Raw genomic sequence first — 22,259 nt, forward strand, 5'->3', positions numbered from 1 at the left:
GGGGCGGAAATGATACATACTTGTTGTGATAACGGGAGATTTGAGGCTTAGCGTTTTGTGTTAACCATATGGCAGCCTCATCTACCTGGCCTCCGGTTTCCTATTTAGAAGATAGATCAATCAATCAATCAATTAAATAAAAAGTATTCAATTAATCAATCAATTGATTAATGAAAGAAAAAATTTAAAACATGCATACACCCTACTAACATATGATTAACACCATGGTATCGTATTGTTACATTTATTTTATACCTTTAAAGAAGGGATACCTACTACAACCATTCGACCAACAAACCAACCAACCATCCAACAAGTTCCAAACCAAACAAACCTACAAACCAACCAACCAACCAACCATAAAAAACAACCTTAAGAGCAAGTAAGCAGTCTGATCTCTGGAATCCCATAGCAGCGAGCTGGTCACATTGCGCCTTCATTAACAAAATATAAAGGCTAAAAATCTGGTTAAAAATGAAGTCAAAGATTTTAAAATCAAACTTTTTGGTAGAAAAAAAGTTTTTACAATCACAATTAACAGAAATTCATTTTTTTAACAATCAAAATATGAACATGGGGTCGGGACAGGTATATCTAAAAATGATAACACGAATAATAATAATACCCGTATATTTGCAGGTTCCGAATCCTGATTAGAGTTTGAAGTTGACCCTGCAGATGACCCTGCCAGCGCATCCTGTGCCTGACGAGGAACAGAATCCAATATATGCCTAAATAATAATCATAATAATCAACCCTGCCAGCGCATCCTGTGCCTGACGAGGAACAGAATCCAATATATGCCTAAATAATAATCATAATAATCATAATAATCATAATAATAATAATAATAATAGTTTTTAAAGGGACTGTGAGCGCAATTTACAACGGTACCCTTTAAACCTTTTTTTCTGATCAAGGAAGTCAGACTTATCCTTATTTATCTACAGAAACGCTTGTTTTCGTTATGTTTTGTAACATCAATATTTACTTTTTGAAATGAAATTTATATTTGCATTCCACTTTTTTGGAAACTGCTTTGGGAATTAAATATTCGGTATTTTCGAGGTAAACATGTAAAGTCGACTTTTGTGAGTTTACACGGTACACTAGCGTACACTCACGTTTTACGGCAATTCCAACACTAATTGAGAGATAAACACGCGGAGTACTCTGCCCTCAATGATCAATGAAAGGTTTAAACTGTTTTTAGAATTTTCAAAACCTTCCGCTCTCTCACGGAAATTTTCCAGCTCTCTCACCTTACTCAACCATATCGCTTGACTGACTCACTGACTCACTGACTCACTGACTCATCGAGTAACCGACTAACTGACTCACTCAATTGAAATACTTACTTGAACATTTTTGCATCGTGATAGGAGAGTCGAATGTTAAGTTGTTGAAGCTGAATGTCTAGAAACAATAAGTTTACAATTAAAAGAAAAATATATAATCAAATATTAAAATTTAAAATTAAATGCCAATGTTCAATCGTAATTTTGATTTTAAATAAAGGGGTTTCTTAAAATTACGATTTTAGCTATTTTCCCCCATAAAAGTAGAGTAGACCCATTCAACTTAAAATCTCAAAACAATGTTTAGAACATTCCCATTGTTCTCCCGAGTACCCCAATCAAAATATGAGGCAAATCGGTCACGTGGTTCCTAAGTTAAAACATTTTACAAACAGATAATGTATTTTGACTTGTGAAAAGCGTTTGACGATTGAATTTTTGGTTATCTTTCATATTTGATTTAAATTTTTTTCTGAAACAATTTATTGCCAAGAAAACCTTTCGATTGTAATTACGTCTCCAGGCTGTAAACGTAACTTCAAGTGACCCTTTATTATAAGAATGGCATGTCCGATTCACAACGGTATCCTTAAAAGCTTTGTATGATCAAGTATGAATTAGATATCACTGATTTTGTTTCTTGAAACTGTTTACTTTTGTGTGTGCTTTCTCAGCATAAGTGAATTCACATTTGCTGCTTTAGAAACCTTAGAGAAATAATCAGAATTTAACACTTTGACATCATCTTCCTCAGTATTGACCAAATCAAGTTTTCAAGAATACCGTTGTGGATTGGTAATGTCCTTCCTTAAATATATAAGTGACACACTTAAAGGGACAGACCGGCTCTGTAAGGTAGTTGAACTGAGTATGCAGTGTTGTGGACACATTCTTTAGGATTCATTTGAGACATATTAAACTTTTTAAAGATCTGTAAATCCTGAGTTTGAACGCAAAGTCGACGTTCAAACTCGTACTTTTGGGTGGATACGTTTTCAGAATTGTTCTTTTTTTTTTAATAATTAAATAACGACGACAAAAAATGTAAACAAAATTCTACAGTAAACTAATTAGTTGTTAAAATTCGTGGAAAAGTTTTGTATGTCTCAAATGAATCCTAAAGAATTTGTCCACAACACTGCATACTTAGTTTAACTACCTTACATAGCCGGTCTATCCCTCTAAAATTACGATGATATTCCCTTTCAAATATCGGTTTTTGATCTGCATATTTTCAAAATTACAAATGGTTACCTGCTACTCTTTCAGTCTTAGATTCCTCCTTGAGATCCATCAATCCTAACAGCGGTCACGCCGGTCAGGTTTAGTTGGGGCATGCCTTCCCCTCCCCCCACCTAGGAACCGAACTTTGTTAATGAGAGAGGTCGCTTAACTACCTAGCGACTGTTCAAATCTTGAATCACCGAATCAAATTCTAAATTCACTACATTCGGTCCCAGTTTCCCCGAGCCCGAATTTAAAGAATTTGAGCCGCGGCACAAATATGGTTGGTTCCACTTAAAATTGATTCAATGTTACAAGATTTAGGTGCTATTGCGTTTTTACTACTGCCGTTTGAACTAAACGATTTTTGGACCCCAATCCCCACCGCCCCCCTCTACCCACACTGATAATTATGAGGGGAAGGGAAGGAGGGGAGGGGGAGAACTGCAGTGCAGGACGATGGATATGAACTTCTTGGTTTTGACTCATTGAACTATTTTTAACATTTTTTCTGATTTGAACTTTTTTTTTCTCCTTTGAACTATTTTTTAGCTCATTTGAACTATTTTTTTTGCTCATTTGAACATTTTTTTGCTCATTTGAACCATTTTTTTGCTCATTTGAACTATTTTGTTTTGCTCATTTGAACTATTTATTAGCTCATTTGAACTATTTTTTTGCTCATTTGAACTATTTTTTTGCTCATTTGAACTATTTTTTTTTTTGCTCATTTAAACTATTTTTTTGCTCATTTGCGCTATATAAGTCAATTTTGAAATATTTTGTGATCATTTAAACTATATTGTGATGATTGTTTGACCTATTATTTTTTCATGAAATATAAAAATTTTAAACTGCAATAGTTCAAATGAGTAAATAATGTGTTGTTTGAACTACAGGAAATGACGTCATTATCAGTAGTTAGAATGCACAATAGTTCAAAAAATCAATAGTTCAAATGCGGATCCACCTCCGGTTTCATTAATCCTATCTTAGCGCTCCACGCAAACATCTCCAGAAATTTTTTTTGGTCACGAAATCTTTGGCCGTGTAAAAGTGTTGCACCTTAGTCCTCCAATTCTATTTAAGTTTAAAAAAACATAACCCCTTGAATATCTGCATTCTACGGCTAATGTACATTGTTTAATGTACAATGTACACTAAGGTATCCACAAATGATTACTAATTTAAAAAAATGGCGCGCGCGATGAGCGCTATACTTTTTACCATTAAATTCTCGGAGATAATCGCCACATAAGTTTTTAAAAGTGCCAAAGAAAGTAAAAAAGTATTTCATGAAATTATGATATTACATATCAATTTCTTCGTTTCAGAAAACTTGGATCCGTTGAAATATTTGAAAAAATATTAAAAATAAATGAGTTGGGTCAAAGTAAACCGTCCAAAATGATCGGGTTTTTTTTTTAGAAAAGTTACATTTTTCAGCGGTTACTCAGTCAATTTTGAATTTTTTTTTTAATTTCAACGGGTTTCATCTTTCTGGACAATAACGAAGAAAATGACATGATGTGATATGATAAATTCACGAAATTTTTTTTTTTGGAGCTGTGTAGGTTTTTTCCAACTTTAGCAACGATTATATCCTAGAGTTTAGTTCTCAGGTACACAATGGCATGGGGAAAGCCCGCGCGCATCTATTTTCAAAAGTTGGTCATCCGTGGTGTGGACACCATAGAGTACAGTGTACACTGTAGTGTACAAGGTAGTGTACACCGTACGCAGGTGTGCAGTACAATGCACACTGTACAGTGTACACCACCTGGACCGTTAAACTTAATTTAACTAAACTATTAAAGTTTAACAAACAATCTGTCCAATCTATCAAATTTGGCAACAACAATCTTAATGTAAAGGGAAAGTTTCAAAAGACCTTCCAATCCCCAAAATCCGCACCAGTTCCCTTTAAACTCAGAAATCTTTTAAGATCATTTGATCCAACATTTATTAGATCATCCTACTCCCTTACACCCCTTCCTAATCCATTATATCAGCATGCGTTCCTTTAGGTGTGGGGCACAGATCCCCCCGCCCCCATATCTCAAGGTTGACAGTGACGGGGTCTATGATGGAGAGGGCCGTCTCCTCCTCCTTCCCCAGGATACAGGAGAACACCTCAGCATTGTTCAGGTTACACGACAGGGGTTTCTCCTAGATACAACAATAGTAAGGAATAAAGGAATAAATGAATAAATGAATAAATGAATAAATGAATAAATGAATAAATGAATAAATGAATAAATGAATAAATGAATAAATGAATAAATGAATAAATGAATAAATGAATAAATGAATAAATGAATAAATGAATAAATGAATAAATGAATAAATGAATAAATGAATAAATGAATAAATGAATAAATGAATAAATGAATAAATGAATAAATGAATAAATGAATAAATGAATAAATGAATAAATGAATAAATGAATAAATGAATAAATGAATAAATGAATAAATGAATAAATGAATAAATGAATAAATGAATAAATGAATAAATGAATAAATGAATAAATGAATAAATGAATAAATGAATAAATGAATAAATGAATAAATGAATAAATGAATAAATGAATAAATGAATAAATGAATAAATGAATAAATGAATAAATGAATAAATGAATAAATGAATAAATGAATAAATGAATAAATGAATAAATGAATAAATGAATAAATGAATAAATGAATAAATGAATAAATGAATAAATGAATAAATGAATAAATGAATAAATGAATAAATGAATAAATGAATAAATGAATAAATGAATAAATGAATAAATGAATAAATGAATAAATGAATAAATGAATAAATGAATAAATGAATAAATGAATAAATGAATAAATGAATAAATGAATAAATGAATAAATGAATAAATGAATAAATGAATAAATGAATAAATGAATAAATGAATAAATGAATAAATGAATAAATGAATAAATGAATAAATGAATAAATGAATAAATGAATAAATGAATAAATGAATAAATGAATAAATGAATAAATGAATAAATGAATAAATGAATAAATGAATAAATGAATAAATGAATAAATGAATAAATGAATAAATGAATAAATGAATAAATGAATAAATGAATAAATGAATAAATGAATAAATGAATAAATGAATAAATGAATAAATGAATAAATGAATAAATGAATAAATGAATANAAGTAAACATAAAAATTACAAATGAAGGTATAAAGAGGTATTTACTTTTTAAATTTTAAATTTCTCATTGAACCCGAGAAATATATATTAAAAACGAAATAAATGCATTTAGAATTGGTTTCCTCCGAGTCTGTGATGTTCAGCTTGAGCTCAAAAACGGGTCCTGAACTCTCAATAACAGGGTATCTTCTAAACAAACAAATAACTCTTTCTTTTAATGAATAAACAAAACAAAAATTTATTGAGAACTATTCTGATGCCGATCTTCTGAACAAACAAAAATATTTTTTTTCTTTAAATAAGAGAAATAGTTAAGAAACGACAAAGTCTATAAAATGTTTTAAATGTTTTCTGGCCCAAAATAAAAGACGACATTATCTCTGATCAATAATATTGGGTAATGTTACATCGGCTTTACGGGAGATCCTCTCTACTGAACTTCTGACATTAATTAACTTTCCGAACTACTGCAATATCCGACCTACGGCAGCTGGTTTTTAGTAATATTTGAGGGTTAGGAATTGGGTTTAAACAATTTCTGGTCCGAGCGCTGCGGCTAGAACATACTATGGGACCGAGCGCCGAAGCTATGACAGGCTAGGGGCCGGGCTTTGCGGTCACTTGTCCAACATAGCAGCTGTTAAACCAAGTTTGCGAGTAGGTCAGAATTGTAACATACAGGATTTGCGTAGTTCAAAAGTGTAGTATTCGTAGTATAGCGGATGTACGTAGGTCATGAAATTGCTACCAACCTAGTAATGACTCCAGCAGTAGGATACAAGGGCTCAGCTGCAAGATCAACATTCTTCCTCGTCTAACAATACATCCGTTTTCATGAAATATTTGTTAAAGGGACTGTTCAGCGTAGTTTTAAGGGACCTTCCTATGCAAAGATGACAATGTACGATTCAATAGAAATACATTACCCTTTAATCCTTTAACTGATTAATAATGTGGAAGATATGCATTTGTCTAGGTTTAAACATGATTAATGCAGTAGAAATGTACAAGTCACTATTGTAGAGAAACCACAATTATAAATAATCAGTTTTCAAAATTGAAAACACGACTTGATCAGTCAAAGATTTTAGGGGTATCGCTGTAAATTTCTGCAAGGACGGTCACTAGAAATTACGCTTACAGTCCCTTTAAACCATCATAAATTACGCTTACAGTCCCTTTAAACCATCATAAATTACGCTTACAGTCCCTTTAAACCATCATTAAGTGGACTGATAAGTTAAATTTAACTGACCATCCAGATAAATGGGCATGAACAGTTCACAACGGTACATTTTAACCCATTTTCTGATTAATCTCTCGTAGACGTAAGTTGCAGGGACAGTGCAGATGGAAAAACGACGATATCTTTGGAATCGGACTCTTTATGGGTACACTTGACATTGACGATATCTCCGGAATCGGACTCTTTATGGGTACACTTGACATTGACGATATCTCCGGAATCGGACTCTTCATGGGTACACTTGACATTGACGATATCTCCGGAATCGGACTCTTTATGGGTACACTTGACATTGACGATATCTCCGGAATCGGACTCTTTATGGGTACACTTGACATTGACGATATACAAATTTCTTTATTCCATGTTTTTAAATTTTTAATATCATATTTTTTTTCTTTATTTCGAGAATTTGATTTCACCTGTTTTTTATCAGTTGGTTGCTCGGTGGTTGAGGATATGGGGGCATCAGGCGCTCTGAACATATTGAATATTTACACAAAATACTGGAATATAAAATATTCAATTTTAAACAATTTTGGAACAAAATATGCAAATAATGTTTAAATAACTATTCATGCGGGTAAACGTGAGAAACAGCTCTAGAATATTTTTTTTTAAATATCTATTTAAACTTTGAAGTGTAAACATGAAAGAATGAAAAAGAAATGAATGAAAGATGCCATGAATAAATAACTTTTAAAGAAAAGAATGTATAATAAATAAATGAAAGGATGAATGAATTAATTTATGTTGGGATGAATGAATGAAAGGATGAATGAATGAATGAATGAATGAATACCTAGATATAAAGTTAAGTACAAGCATCCACCAGTCCAGTACACACATTAACCTCATGTTGTTCAGCAGGATTGTAAACCGGTTTACATCAGCTGTACTGCGGAAATGTACTTCAGCCTGAACAAAAACAATAACAATAATTTAAATAGCCCAAACACAATTAATTACAATAGCAATGGCAATGACAATGGCAATGACAATGGCAATGGCAATGACATTGGCAATGTCAATGACAAAAGCAATAAAGATCTGATAATAAATTAAAATAGCCATAACCATGAGAATGAAGCTCATGATAACAAAATTAGTACTTGATACCAAAAAAAAATTGTATATGCTTTTTAAATATCCTACATGATCTGGAGTTTGAATATCCTACATGATCTGGAGTTTAAATATCCTACATGATCTGGAGTTTGAATTTGGCTTTTCTGAAAAATTTCTCAGAATAAAAAAAATTTTTATTAGACAAATTCTAAGTTTACACAAATGAGATGTAGACTACACTAAAAAGATCCTAGTTCTGCGTAAATAAAATGTTAAAGGCACTGAAAACAAAGTTTCAAGTGATACCCAGTTCAAGAGATGAAAATGGTGTATCCGATTCACTGCAGTACCCTTTAAACCTTCCTCTGAGCAAACATGATGAGGAAATCCTGGTTTTATTTAAAAGTTTATGATTTCCACTTGTGGTTCAGCTGATCTAACAGACTTGTGGATTTCCGCAAACCGACCAACCAACATATATATATTTCCCAACAATTAACCAAGAAACCAATGCGACTATCTGACCAATTGTAAAAATAGATTCAGTTAATTTGTCGCCACCTGAACATAAAATTGAAAAGAGGTATAACTATCTAATCTATGAGTTTGCCCGCCTAGTCTGGATTTGATAAAGTTGACCCGAGCCAGGGTTGGTTGACCGGCTTTAGACTCTCTCCGGGACGGGTTGGATTTAGCATCTCCGGATCCCGCGGCGATATTGGAGTCCGGGACTTCGTAGTTGGAGGTTTCTCGTTGGTTCACCAGATCCACACTCACATTCTAGACAGAGACAACAAACTGAAGTTAAAGGATATCAAGTAAAATACAGAGTTAATGAAAAAAAAATAAAGCAAATGAATAATTGATTTTTTCAGAAAATTACCGATAAATCATTTGAAAAATCCAAAAAACTTACATGAGATAGGTATTTCTGATTACTCCTTACCTGGAGTTCTATATCCATGAACATGGTCGTCCACAGCAGGTTTGGGTCCTCACTTACTGCTCCCAGTATATCCTCTGTATCAGAGCTAGTATCTATCTGCTCTCCCAGATTATATCCGAGTAATCCTAGGATACTCTATGTTAAAATTTACTCTTAACATTAAAAATAGACAATCATTTGCAGCCATGTATTTCTTTAAAATTCGATTCTTATCCAAATGGCTTTCCACAGTTTTCTTTAGATTACATTACTAGGACTTAAAATGAAATATCAAATTTTATTACCGATATTAGTTCGCCTGATATTTCTTAAATCTTAGTTAACAACTTTAAATTTTGCTTTAAAGAAATGCGAACAAAGGTCTTAACTTTCGTGTGGAGTATCGGTAATCTTTGACGCTTGTTCTTGATATCCAATGTGGGCAATTTTAAACGTTGAAGATCAATGCTTGATCCCTCGATTAAAGTTAGACCATCACGGGATATCGAAGAAGAATTACAACAATCCGTAAATCTGCAACTCTGTTGAAGATTGAGATCAATGCTTGATCCCGCGAAAATCACAAAACATAAGTTCTAGCTTAAGTGACCTCTAATATTTTTCACCAACACGAAAAGGAGAAAATGTTTTACCTCTTTGTTTTTTTTTAAATTTGTGAACACTCCTTTTAAATAGGAGGGCAATGGTGTAAGTTACCTTTGATAAGAATAAACTGTTTAGTATCTACAACAGCGTGGACACTGGACAGCAAACCCTTCATACTCAGATCAGGAACATTGTGAGAAAATCCTGGAACGGGAACAGGAATCAGGATTAGCATTTGGAAAATAAATTAGGAGCAAGAATTAGGAACAAGAAATTGAAACAATTGAATTTGGAACAACTATGAGGAACAAGAAATAGGAACAAGAATAAGGAACAAGAGTTAGGGAAAACAAATTAGGGCCACAAATTTGAACAAAATTCTATTCTTTGACTCCAGCTGGAACACAATTCTGTTCTTTGACTCAGTTATGTTTCAGCTGGAACATATTCCTACCCTTTATTTTAGTTTTGTTCCAGCTGGAACACATTTCTGATTTTTATATAGTTTCCGTTCCAACTGGAACATATTTCTGACCTTTATCTATGTTCCGTTCCAGATGGTACATATTCCTAACCTTTATCCAAGTTTTGTTCCAGCTGAAACATATTCATGACCTTTATTCAAGTTCTGGTCCCACTGGAACATATTCCTGACCGTTACCTAAGTTTCGTTCCAGCTGGAACATATTCCTAACCTTTATCTAAGTTCCGTTACACCTGGAACATGTTCCTACCCTTTATCTAAGTTCCGTTTTTCCTGGAACATGTTCCTACCCTTTATCTAAGTTCCGTTACAGCTGGAACAAACTTCTTACCTTTATCTAAGTTTCGTTCTAACTGTAGTTTGAGCTGAGCTGGTTCCTTGAGAAGAAGAATCCCATCTCTCCTTAGAATACAGCTTCCTATACTTACATCAGACGCTAGCTTATCCTCATCCCTAAACAGAAACAAAATAATAATTCAATCAAATTCAAATCAATGATTCAATCTCAAAATGACATTGCTTTAAGTTAAGACTGAAAAAGTGTAAATTTTCTAAAAACTCTGTTACCAGTTTTAAAATTCGGTGATGGTGATGGACCAAACCTCTGTAGAGTAAAAAAAGTAGATGTTAGTTCCACATTTTATTAATAATATAATTCGGTCTGGGTTGACCCTCGTCAGTTCTTGAGATTGTTTCTGTCAGGAAGATTAAAAACAAAACATGATAGTTGATTGTCGCTGTTTTGCTAGTTTATGCATAATCAAACTTTAAAGTTGTTCAATAAAAAAATATTCTCAGATTTTTGTTCAAACTTAGTTCAGTCATGAAGTTGTTTCGAGTGATCCTCCATTTATAATCATGTCTGATTCACAATAGTACCGTTGAAAGCTTACTCTGTTCAAGATTTCATGAGATTTTAAAATTTTTTTCTCTTTGAAAATTGATTCTTTCTACATGTGGTTTCTCAGCAATGTAGAAATCAAATAGCTCTGTCTTACACATTTTAACCAGGAAAAGGTTTGGAGGGTACCGTTGTTCATCGGATATTCTCTCTTTAAACAGAGGGTACCTTGAAATGTCTTTATTTGTCCCTAGAGATTGCAACGATGCATAAAGTGTCTCGATTGGAGACAAGAAGTCAATAATTACGACAAATTGTTGAATTACACCCGTAGAAAACTTCAATTGCACGGTGTGAAATAGAAACTTTTATCAGTTCTGCAGAAAACTTAATTTCAATTTAAAGTTTTCAAACTCCTTCGAGCATATTTAGTTTATGCTTAGTGGATTTTCTTAGAAATAATTTGCATATTTCCATACAATAATTGGATTTTTAACCCATCAGATTACTTGTTGTCAAAAAAAATGCCAACAAATTTTATTTTTACTTGTTATTTAATCCTGATCCGAGTTCCTGCTCCTGTTCCAAATACTCCTCCTGTTCCTACTCCTGCTCCTGTTCCTACTCCTGCTCCTGTTCCTACCCCTGCACCTACTCCTGCTCTTACCTGATGAATGCAGAAACCCTCTCTCCTGCTTCAAGATCTAGACCCCGGAGCTCAATGTTCATCACATCAAGGAGACACCGGTGTGCTGGGGCTAGGGGAGCTGGAGCAGAGAAATCTTCATCACTACTCATCCCTCGTCCTAGATCACCAAAATCATCATCAAAATCATCATTAAAATCATCATCAACATCATCAACATCATCAACGTCATCAACATCATCAACATCATCAACATCATCAACATCATCAAAATCATCAACATTATCAACATAATCATCCTCATCAACATCATCATCAACATCATCATCAACATCATCAACAACATCAACAACATCATCAACATCATCAATCAACAATGTCATCAATGTCATCAATGTCATCAATGTCATCAATGTCATCAATATCATCTATGTCATTAATTTTATCAGTGTCATCAATGTCAACAATATCATAATCACCATCATCAACAACAACATAAACATCATTACAATCATCAATTTCGTCAATTTCATCCATGCTTTTAATTCAAAGTGACTAAAAACTGTGTACCTGCTGATCTATTGCTTCTTCTTGACCTTGATCTCGCTGATGACATTGACCTCTGTGATGAGGCTGACCCTGTGTGTACCCGTGACCTTCGACCTCCAAGCTCTCCAGATCTCAGAGTACTAAGCTTAGTAGCACTTATAGTTCCCTCATCGCCAGCAAATCTATACCAAAACTTGGAAATGATTTTCCCACCCAAAGAGAGTGGTTAGGAGGTTATTATCATTATCGGTATTATCATTCCAGGCTGTAGAAATCAAGAAAGTATTTGAACAATACACATATATATGAAACAGATTTTGGAGATAAAAAAGAGGAAAACCTGGAAAGGTGACCAGAAGAGGATAACAAGAGGATTGTGCGATCAGAGAGTGACAAGTGAGAGGGTAAAAAGTGGATTTGTGATCACAGAGTAAAAATGTCATGGGTGACCAATGATCAGACCGGATATTATATGCTAGATGAAAACAAAAGTGAATAAAAAACTAAATAGTTGAAAAAAAAGATAAAGATAAAATGGTAATTTGGTAAACCCAGACCGCCCAAGGGGTAAAGCACACTTAAGCCCCCCCCCNACTGGATAAGTCCAGAGGTGTACCTTACCAGAGCTTACCAAGAGTGAATATAGATATAAAATGTTATTGTGTGCCTATACAAAAAGTGAGTAAATGATAATTAATCACTAACCAGGTCCAGAACTATAATCAATTATGGATGGGGGATTAAAGTAGAAGATAAAAAAGTTTAACCTGAACATATTTTTGATCTCCAGGGACTGTAAATCCAGGAGCAGAACCTTGGTTGAGCTCCAGTACTGTGGTAGAACCAGGAGAGGAGAACTAATCTTAACCTGGAGAAGTGATTGGGGCATTTGGCTTTTTTATTCGTTCATTCATCATTCGTCAACAATGTTCATTCATCATAGGTTAACAACGTTCATTCATCATTTGTTAACAACGTTCATTCATCATTTGTTAACAATTTTCATTCATCATTCATTAAAAACGTTCATTCCTCATTTGTTAACAACGTTCATTCTTCATTCATTACCAAATTCATTCATCATTCGTTAACAACGTTCGGTTTTTCTTCCGTTGTACAGTAAACAATTTGAATTCGTTCGTTTTCAAGATTATTGTTTATTTTCCATCTATTTTGTTCATTTTCTAGCTGAACCGTTCGATAATATCGTTTGTTCAGAAAAATAAATTTGTTCGTTTTGAAATATTTCATTCATTTCCGAAAATGGTGCCATCTCTAACCTGGAGAAGTAGTCTTGTTCCTCGCTCCTTTCCAAACTCTGCAGGTTTAAACCCAACTCTCCTGGAACAAAATTCTTATCTGTAAATTCATTTGGCTTGGCTTGGCTGTTTCCAACATCCGTCTAATCAGCTAAACCGGCATTTTTTGCGGCAGCTCAACAAAACGGCTGCTAGTCGAAATTGAGAAAAAATGTGGATTTTTTAACACCCATTTTATTTAATGATTGTCAATGGGTGAGGTGGTCTCATTTTCTACAACGTACTTCAGGAAATTGTCAAACCAAAAGAATGGATTTGTCAAAATACATGAAGAAAAATCGATAAAAAAGCCACAATTAAAAATTAAAATCAAAGACTTGCACAATTCTTGCTATAGAAACGATGGAGAAATAATCAGAATTGAACACCTTCCAATCTAGAACACGGCGTTATTTTCCTTATTACTGATCAGATTACAGAAAAAAGGGTACCTTTGTTAATTGGACAAACCCCTCTATACAAGTACCTGTTGGGTTGAGGAGGTCTAAATGTATCTATGGTAGCTTGAAGTTGTTGGAAACTGTAAAACCAAAACATTATTCTTTATTGAAAACACAAACAGTTAAAACAATATGTAAAATATAAACTTTATAATGCAGAAACGTGGATAAAATTGAAAGAGGATTCCCCCCCGGCCCCCCCCCCACAATTCTTCACAATTTATTTTCCTAAAATACAATTAAACTTTTTAAATTAATCATTTGCAATACGATTCCAAGGGCATATTTTTTTACAAAATCTAAAAATTTTAAAGGAGACATTTTTTGGAAAAACAAAGAAATGGGATACTAAAAATTTTCTACCTTCTCATCTTCTCTAATATTTTTTTTTTTTTTTTGGGGGGGGGGCTTTTAGCAATAACTCAATCATGTGGATTTTATTAGTATAAAGTATGTTCACCTCCGATGAGAGTGTACATATTGTAGACTGGTAAACAAGTGGAAAAAATACATGTTTTCTAGATCATGAAAGATAGATCGGTAATCCATTATTGGAACAATAGAAATAGTATAATGATAATTAAAATAAAAATGATATTGATAATAATGAAAATAATAATTATAATAATAATAATAATTTTAATGATAATAATAATGAGAATATTAATTAAAATTATGATGATTACGATAGTAATAATGATAGAAATAATAATAATAACGTTAATAATGTTGAAAGTCCCTGGTGAAGAAGTCTATGAGGGTGTTGATGAACCTCTGGGTGTGGGTATACGTGATTCTCTTCATCTCCAGCTCAAGGGAGGAGTCGTACTCCCGGACCAGCTCGGGGTCAGGAGGGGAGTACTTGTAGAATTTAAACCTTAATACGGGTACTTAAAGAACTTGAACCTTGATAAGAGTACACTTGTAGAACTTAAACCTTAAAATGGAGTACTTGTAGAACTCGAATCTTAATGGGAGTATTAGTAGAAATTAAACCTTAAATGAATCAATGAAAACATGAATGAAAGAACACAAATTAAAGTATGAGAGAACAGATAAATAAATTAGTAAGTGGATTTAAATCAAATAATTAAAGTTATAAATGAAGGAATGGAGTGCTAAGGAATAAATGAATGAAAAAGATTTCTACAAATAAATGAATGAATGAATGAATGAATAGGTGCATAGGTGAATGAATGAATAAATGAATAGATGAATTAATAGATGAATGAATGAATGAATGAATAAATTAATAAATTAATAAATGGATAAATGAATGAATGAATGAATGAATGAATGAATGAATAAATGAATGAATGAATGAATAGGTGAATGCATGAATGAATAAATGAAAGGATGAATAAGATGAATGAATGAACAAATGATGAATGAATACCTAAGTATCTGCTCCCCTCTACAGAGAAATCTATCTTTATACAAGAATCCGAATGGCGTCAAATCCTTTTAACAGTTCAAGTGTCAACACTCAACACTCAACAAAATTAAAAACAGAAAACATTAATTTACTTCTTTTAATAAACAATGTTTAGCGGTTCTTTTGATGTAATTATAATGATAAACAATTATTCATCATTCAGTGAAGTCTGCTATAAGCTATTTACAATGAAATATTAATCTTTATTTTTAAAATTGCGATTCCGTCTTATTCTCCAGAGCTTTCTTTTAAATTATTATGAAAAATCAACTATATACAAATGTGGCGAAAGATAATCGATGACTATAGGTTGTAATATCAGAATGATTTGTTTGAAATAAAAGAGATTTTTTTACGGTCTAAGTAGTATGTTGCATCTTTCTGAATTTGTATGGACACTACGTTCTTAGATATTAGTCGTTTTTAACAATTTTCTCCTTATAGACGCAACGGATAGAAGTAAGATTAGTAGCGATCAAAAGCGCTTTTTTATCGCATTAAGCCTATACCCCCTTTCATTTTTCGCGAACACTCCCCTTAAATCTACTGAATGATGTTGACAAGTCAGGTCCCACACAAAATTGATACTTTTAAAGATTTAACTGTTTATGAAGTTGTCAATCCAAAACTTATCAGTTTTGGATCGTTTTTTTTTTTTGAAAAGAATGGACTATTTAAAATCACAACTTGAGTCTAAATGTCGTCTCCCTATTCCACAGTTGTATAGGTTCCACCGTACTAATTTCAAATTTCATAACTTTTTTAAAATCTTTCATCTTACCGAGAATCTTAAATATTCCTTATGTCGCCATTTTTACATAAAAACGACGTTTAATGACGTTGAACTGTTTTCCTTAATACAGAAGTTTCCAAGTTCTCCTTCCATACTGAAGTTTCCAGGGGCTAGCAACAACTTGCTGGAGAAGTTCAGCATGGTAGCCTGAAATCAGCAAACTTTTGTGAAAATTTTGCGCGGAGCAAAACAAGTTTGACACAAACAAGCGCAAACGTTGCGCAATTGCACGCCAGAAAAACGACCAAGCCTTTGTAAAACATGTCTAACAAAGTGGATAAAATAGCTGTTTTTTACGAGGAGCGTGGGATAAGTCTTCAACAAAATATAAGCTCCTGATTAAGGATTTACCTAGAACAGATCTTTATGCTGTTTATTAAAGCAAAACTGACAAGAATTAAAGGTTTACCTGGAACAGATCTTTATGCTGTTTATTAAAGCTAACAGACAAGGATTAAAGGTTTACCTGGAAAGGATCTTTATGCTATTTATTAAAGCTAACAGACAAGGATTAAAGGTTTACCTGGAAAGGATCTTTATGCTATTTATTAAAGCTAACAGACAAGGATTAAAGGTTTACCTGGAAAGGATCTTTATGCTGTTTATTAAAGCTAACAGACAAGGATTAAAGGTTTACCTGGAAAAGATCTTTATACTGTTTATTAAAGCAAAGTGACAAGGATGAAAGATCTACCTGGAACAGATCTTTATGCTATTTATTAATGCAAACTGACAAGGATGAAAGATCTACCTGGAACAGATCTTTATGGTGTTTATTAAAGCAAACTGACAAGGATTAAAGGTTTACCTGGAACAGATCTTTATGCTGTTTATTAAATCTAACAGACAAGGATTAAAGTTTTACCTGGAACGGATCTTTATGCTGTTTATTAAAGCAAACCGACAAGGATTAAAGGTTTACCTGGAAAAGATCTTTATGCTGTTTATTAAAGCAAACTGACAAGGATTAAAGATCTACCTGGAACAGATCTTTATGGTGTTTATTAAAGCAAACTGACAAGGATTAAAGATCTACCTGGAACAGATCTTTATGTTGTTTATTAAAGCAAACCGACAAATATTAAAGGTTTACCTGGAAAAGATCTTTTCGCTGTTTATTAAAGCTAACAGACAAGGATTAAAGATCTACCTGGAAAAGATCTTTATGCTGTTTATTAAAGCAAACAGACAAGGATTTAACCAGGATCTCTAACTCCGTCTTCCCTCCCATCTCCTCCTCCTCCACGCTACTAGTCCTTAAAGACATTGTTCTCGTAATTATCAATGACGAATCACATTGGTACCCTTAAACCCCTTATTTGATAAGTTCAGTATACTGATTATGATAATATGTACTTGCGGCTCATCTATAACCCAATGTCTAGACTGCAAACTAGTTAACAGTTTTGAACACTAAATAAGAATCATTCAGTTAGAGGATATTTAGAACTAAGTTGCAAAAATATTCTTAATGAAAAACAAACTTTAAAAATAGATTAAAGATGAGATTGAGAGGGGGTTATTTTCATTATTATACCTGCTGGGTTCCAAGGTGTCGCCTCCGGACCCAATTCCGAAGAAGTTGAGGACTACAACCCAGGTCTCCAGGTTGAAGTTTATATCCAGGGAGTTGAAATCCACCATCACATGCCTGGTGATGTTCCTCATGCCAGACTCAAGCTCGGGGTGGTTAGGATCTATATTAGTGATGCTCACATTTACAAGATTTTCTCCGCTTCGAACCTCATTGTAAAGTCGCTGTGACGAGTCTTCGGGTGAGGAACATGCCGAAGGCGGAGGGGTATCTGGAGCTGCAGCCCGGGTCATTCGCCTCACATCCGAATGGCGGAGGGTCCCTGGACGACCCCCAAATATAAACTTTGGATCAAGAGAGCCGGGTAGAGATTTTGACTTTATATCCTTATCATGTCTGTTCCGGGCTAGGTTAGGACAGGAAGTGGAGACTCCAGTTTTCTTTTCTGAATACTGACTTGGTTTCAGCCCAGAGGAAACCATCAGGATCCTGTGAGGGGACAAGTCGTCTAGTAGCAAGTCCTCCATGATCAACCCCTTCAGGGAGATCTCCGTCCTGCTGGAGAAGGTCTCGACCTTCTCGAACTCGACACCAAAGTCGGTGAAGGTGAGGCTGACGATACCAGGCTCCATATCAGCGTTAAGGGCGTCCCTTCTGAGTTCCAGGGAGAGGAGAGGAAGGTGGAAGGTTCCAAGGATTCTTCTTGTTTTTCCTTCCTCCTTCTTCTCTTCTGTTTTGCTCATACTAACCCCAGACTCTGCTTTAATCTTCTCCTTTTCCTTAGGTAAAAAAAAAATGATTAACATCTACGTTTTTGGGACAAACTTTGCCAACAAAACTTTCAGGCTGCATTACGAAAAAGTAGTTGTACACAATTTTATCGTCTTTTAAAATTTGCGAATTTTTAAGAACAACTTTGCAGAGCCGGGTCGTTATTTTCCTTAACTGTCCCAAGGTAATCATGTAATCATGGGTCGGTAATCTTAGTTAAAAGGCTGCACTAAAAATTTATAAACAAACTACAGTCCATAAAACAAGCAACCATAATAAATATAAGAGAAACTGTGATAACTTGAGACAATAATCATGAGAAGCTGATGCAATCATTAGCATCTAAGTCATCTTTTTATCAATACTTTTTTTAATTTTCAACTCTAACAATAATAGAAATAACAAATACAGAAGTTGACTTAAAACTCTTCAGATACGACAAGGTAAAAGGTATGTTTTAGGCTTAAACTTCAAAAATAGTCTTCAGACTGATATGTTAAAAAATGTAAGACTTTAAAAAGCTGCAAGAATCTATGAATCTCAGAAATAAGACTAAACAATTCCGTACAGTCGTCTCTAAAGTCTCATTTTTTGTGGGTAACCCTGGAGATAAATTGCAATAAAGAAATAAATTGGTCTCTAACCTCCAGAGGGCTCTGCATTGTCTCCAAAAGCTGTTTGTACTGGTTCCTGGATAACGAGATCTTGAGGGGGTTCATCACCCGGCCCGCCACCCGGATCATCTCACCGCCACACTCACCAACATCACCCTGACCTACTTCACAAGGGTCCAAATAGAAACCAGAGTGGAAGGATTCAACCCCTCTAAAATATAAATAAGAATAAAAGTTTCTAAAAAAAATCAGAAAAACAGATTTCAATTTCATTGTGAACATCAAATCAACTCCAAAAAAGTTGAATTATATTAGTGTTTCTTTTTGATTTTCTTAAAAACTATTTATGTTTGTTTATGTGGTGCTGATTCTCAGGACTCCTATTGGAGTATTAAAAAATTTATATTTCTCAATGGCTTTTAATACTTTATACTAAATGATGGTAACATTCTTTTTTTTTATAAGCTAATTAAAATATAAGAAGTTATGAATTTTAAAATAAGGTTAATGGCTTTTAGATGTATTTAAAAATCCACCAATGTTAACAGAAAAATCTACGAAATCTAGCCGTTATTTTCCAATAATGTACGAAGTAAAGTTAAGAAAGGTAAAACTAATAACAAAAAGGTAGGAGCAAAGCGCCATAAATCCTAGTTATTAATTATTATTATACCCTAGCTCTGATCGTGTAATAAGGTCTAGAGTGATATCCAGACTTGTATCATGGATTATAGGAACTCCAAATTTGCCACACTCGTAGAGCCGCAGCGCTGTCAGCTGGGATATTTGACCTAAATAAAGTAATAACTTATAAATAGTGATTGTCGTCTTCATTCTTTATTTTAATTTAAAATGTCGTCAAGTTTTAAGGTTTTATAACCGTTAGATCAAAATTTAAAGGTTTAAATTCTTTATAATAAGCTCCCCTTATCCCATCCACTCCCCTCCCCTTCCTTCCCCTCCCCCCATCTTACCTTCTATGTACTTGCGGCTCATCTATAACCCAATGTCTAGACTGCAAACTAGTTAACAGTTTTGAACACTAAATAAGAATCATTCAGTTAGAGGATATTTNTTTATACTGATACTAACCATCTCCCTCCCCCCATCTTACCTTCTAGAGTTCTGGTAGATCTTGGTTCAAGTTTAGACAATATATTCAAGGAGTTCAGATTTATATTCTTTATACTGATATTAACCCTCTCCACCTCCAGACAGTCAGGGGGAAGATCTGAAAACAAAGCCGAGATTATTCACTTTATTTTCATCATCGTTAGGATTTGAGCTTGCAGAGAATAAAATTTCTAAAAGACAATTTGCATGTTTGGGACCAAAATTAATGAATTTGAACTAGGTATCTGAACTACTTAATATCGATTCAAATAAGTATCTGTAGTTCTGGAAATCTGCCGTGTAGGACATGGACAAATCGTAAATCATCTAGTCAAGATACGTGGTTGACCATCGTCTATAGACCTAGCTCTAATAACAACGCTACTGATGTGTCGCCTCTTCAGCGTAAATTAATCCTTGAATGTTTTATAACCAAACAAAAACCGATTCCTATCCCTATCCATGCCTGGATATGTTTTATATTATGTCAAGTAAAGGTTTGATAGTTGTATCCATAACTAGATATATCTGCTCCTCTGTCAGACAAGGATTGGATATCTATATATATATACCTGGATATAGATGTATCTGCTCCTGAGAGAATACCTGGATATTGATATATCTGCTCCTGTGTCAGATAAAGGTTGGATATCTATATATATATACCTGGATATTGATATATCTGCTCTTGTGTCAGATAAAGGTTGGATATCTATATATATATATACCTGGATATTGATTTATCTGCTCCTGTGTCAGATAAAGGTTGGATGCTGATATTTGTCCAAGATGAGCAACAAGAACCTCAAGACTTGTCTCATTCCTGGGGAAAACAACAACAGGAGTTTGCAGAACGGCATTGAGGCGGAGGATTAGTTTATCCTGAGAGCGGCAGAGGCGTGGAGTTGGAGCAGGGGCGGATATTCCTGCGGCAGTTGAACAAAAATGGTATTGGTAAAAGCGGAAGTAAAATATAAAAATCAAATGTTAATGTCAATATTATCAAAATAAGGCGATCAAAGAAAATGAAAATAAGAAACTCAGCTTTAAAACAAAACTTGATAAATTTCATTCTTTCCTTGATTTATTATTGATTTATTCCAGTCTGTAGTTGGCTGTACATCACCTACTCTCATCTGTACAATGCCTAGATATAAATAATAATTATATTTTGGAACAGTGTACATAAACAATTGATATACTCCTTAACAGTGTACATAAACAATAAATATATTCCTGTACAGACTAAATTTATACAATCAATAAATTACTGTGCAATGTACATAAACAATTAATTTACTCATAAACGGTGAACATAAAAATTCAATATATTTCTGTACGGTGTACATGAACAATCAATATATTCCTGTACAGTGTACATACACATTAATTTACTCATGTGCATACATTGCACATAAAAATTAATATATTCATGTACATTGCACAGTGACATAAAAATTGATAAACTCTTGTACAGTGTACATAAACAATCAATATTTTCCTGTCCAGTGTACACGAAAAGTTAACATATTCCTGTACAGTGTACATAAACAATTAATTTGTTCATGTAAAGTGTACATAAACATTAATATTCTCATCTGCAATGTACATAAACAATTAATATATTCCTGTACAGTGTACATAAACATTAATATTCTCATTTACTATGTATATAATCAATTAATATATTCATGTACAGAGTACAGGGTGGCCAAAACATTTTTTAACAAATCCGTACAAAAATCCGTACATTTTCAGAAGAAATCCGTACAATCCGTTCAATTTTCGAAAAAAAATCCGTACAATCCGTACAATTTTTTTTTTAAAAATCCGTACAATCCGTACATTTTTTTAAACCAATCCGTACATTTTTAAAAAAATCCATACATTTTTTTTTAAAAATCTGTACAATCAGTACAATTTTCGAAAAAAATCCCATTTTTGAAAAAAAAACATTAAAATTCAATTTTTCATTCATTGTCTTTTGTGTTCAGTTCATGTAAGAGGGTTTAAACTTCTTCAGCAAGAATCAATCTGTAAAAAATTGGCTTCATACATATATACAAACTAAATACTGGGTACATGATACTAGGTGCATGATACTGGATACTGGATACATGATACAGGGTACATGATACAGGATACAGGATACTGGATACAGGATAC

At 33.5% G+C, this 22,259-nt stretch overlaps 1 protein-coding gene across 1 annotated transcript in view; it reads right to left on the reverse strand.

The window, feature by feature from the left end:
* LOC111712180 (vacuolar protein sorting-associated protein 13D) overlaps window positions 1-22,259 on the reverse strand; it is a 119,976-nt gene that overhangs the window by 67,521 nt on the left and 30,196 nt on the right. The window contains exons 37-67 of the mRNA XM_023486726.1: window positions 21,172-21,240; window positions 20,822-21,019; window positions 20,095-20,211; window positions 19,654-19,771; window positions 19,011-19,191; window positions 17,599-18,374; window positions 17,212-17,317; window positions 16,122-16,208; window positions 15,230-15,294; window positions 14,573-14,710; window positions 13,860-13,913; window positions 13,355-13,415; window positions 12,842-12,942; window positions 12,096-12,256; window positions 11,547-11,685; window positions 10,370-10,491; window positions 9,666-9,758; window positions 8,970-9,094; window positions 8,585-8,803; window positions 7,925-8,005; window positions 7,758-7,882; window positions 7,378-7,432; window positions 6,462-6,523; window positions 5,805-5,898; window positions 4,544-4,691; window positions 2,553-2,597; window positions 1,359-1,416; window positions 762-804; window positions 626-730; window positions 372-434; window positions 21-100 (exon numbers count right to left, since the gene is read on the reverse strand). Coding sequence (XP_023342494.1) covers window positions 21-100; window positions 372-434; window positions 626-730; window positions 762-804; window positions 1,359-1,416; window positions 2,553-2,597; window positions 4,544-4,691; window positions 5,805-5,898; window positions 6,462-6,523; window positions 7,378-7,432; window positions 7,758-7,882; window positions 7,925-8,005; window positions 8,585-8,803; window positions 8,970-9,094; window positions 9,666-9,758; window positions 10,370-10,491; window positions 11,547-11,685; window positions 12,096-12,256; window positions 12,842-12,942; window positions 13,355-13,415; window positions 13,860-13,913; window positions 14,573-14,710; window positions 15,230-15,294; window positions 16,122-16,208; window positions 17,212-17,317; window positions 17,599-18,374; window positions 19,011-19,191; window positions 19,654-19,771; window positions 20,095-20,211; window positions 20,822-21,019; window positions 21,172-21,240 — 3,889 coding nt within the window. The remainder of the gene's footprint in view (window positions 1-20; window positions 101-371; window positions 435-625; window positions 731-761; window positions 805-1,358; window positions 1,417-2,552; window positions 2,598-4,543; window positions 4,692-5,804; window positions 5,899-6,461; window positions 6,524-7,377; window positions 7,433-7,757; window positions 7,883-7,924; window positions 8,006-8,584; window positions 8,804-8,969; window positions 9,095-9,665; window positions 9,759-10,369; window positions 10,492-11,546; window positions 11,686-12,095; window positions 12,257-12,841; window positions 12,943-13,354; window positions 13,416-13,859; window positions 13,914-14,572; window positions 14,711-15,229; window positions 15,295-16,121; window positions 16,209-17,211; window positions 17,318-17,598; window positions 18,375-19,010; window positions 19,192-19,653; window positions 19,772-20,094; window positions 20,212-20,821; window positions 21,020-21,171; window positions 21,241-22,259) is intronic.

The sequence above is a fragment of the Eurytemora carolleeae genome, unplaced genomic scaffold, assembly GCF_000591075.1.
Source record: "Eurytemora carolleeae unplaced genomic scaffold, Eaff_2.0 scaffold1028, whole genome shotgun sequence".
Lineage (NCBI taxonomy): Eukaryota > Metazoa > Arthropoda > Copepoda > Calanoida > Temoridae > Eurytemora > Eurytemora carolleeae.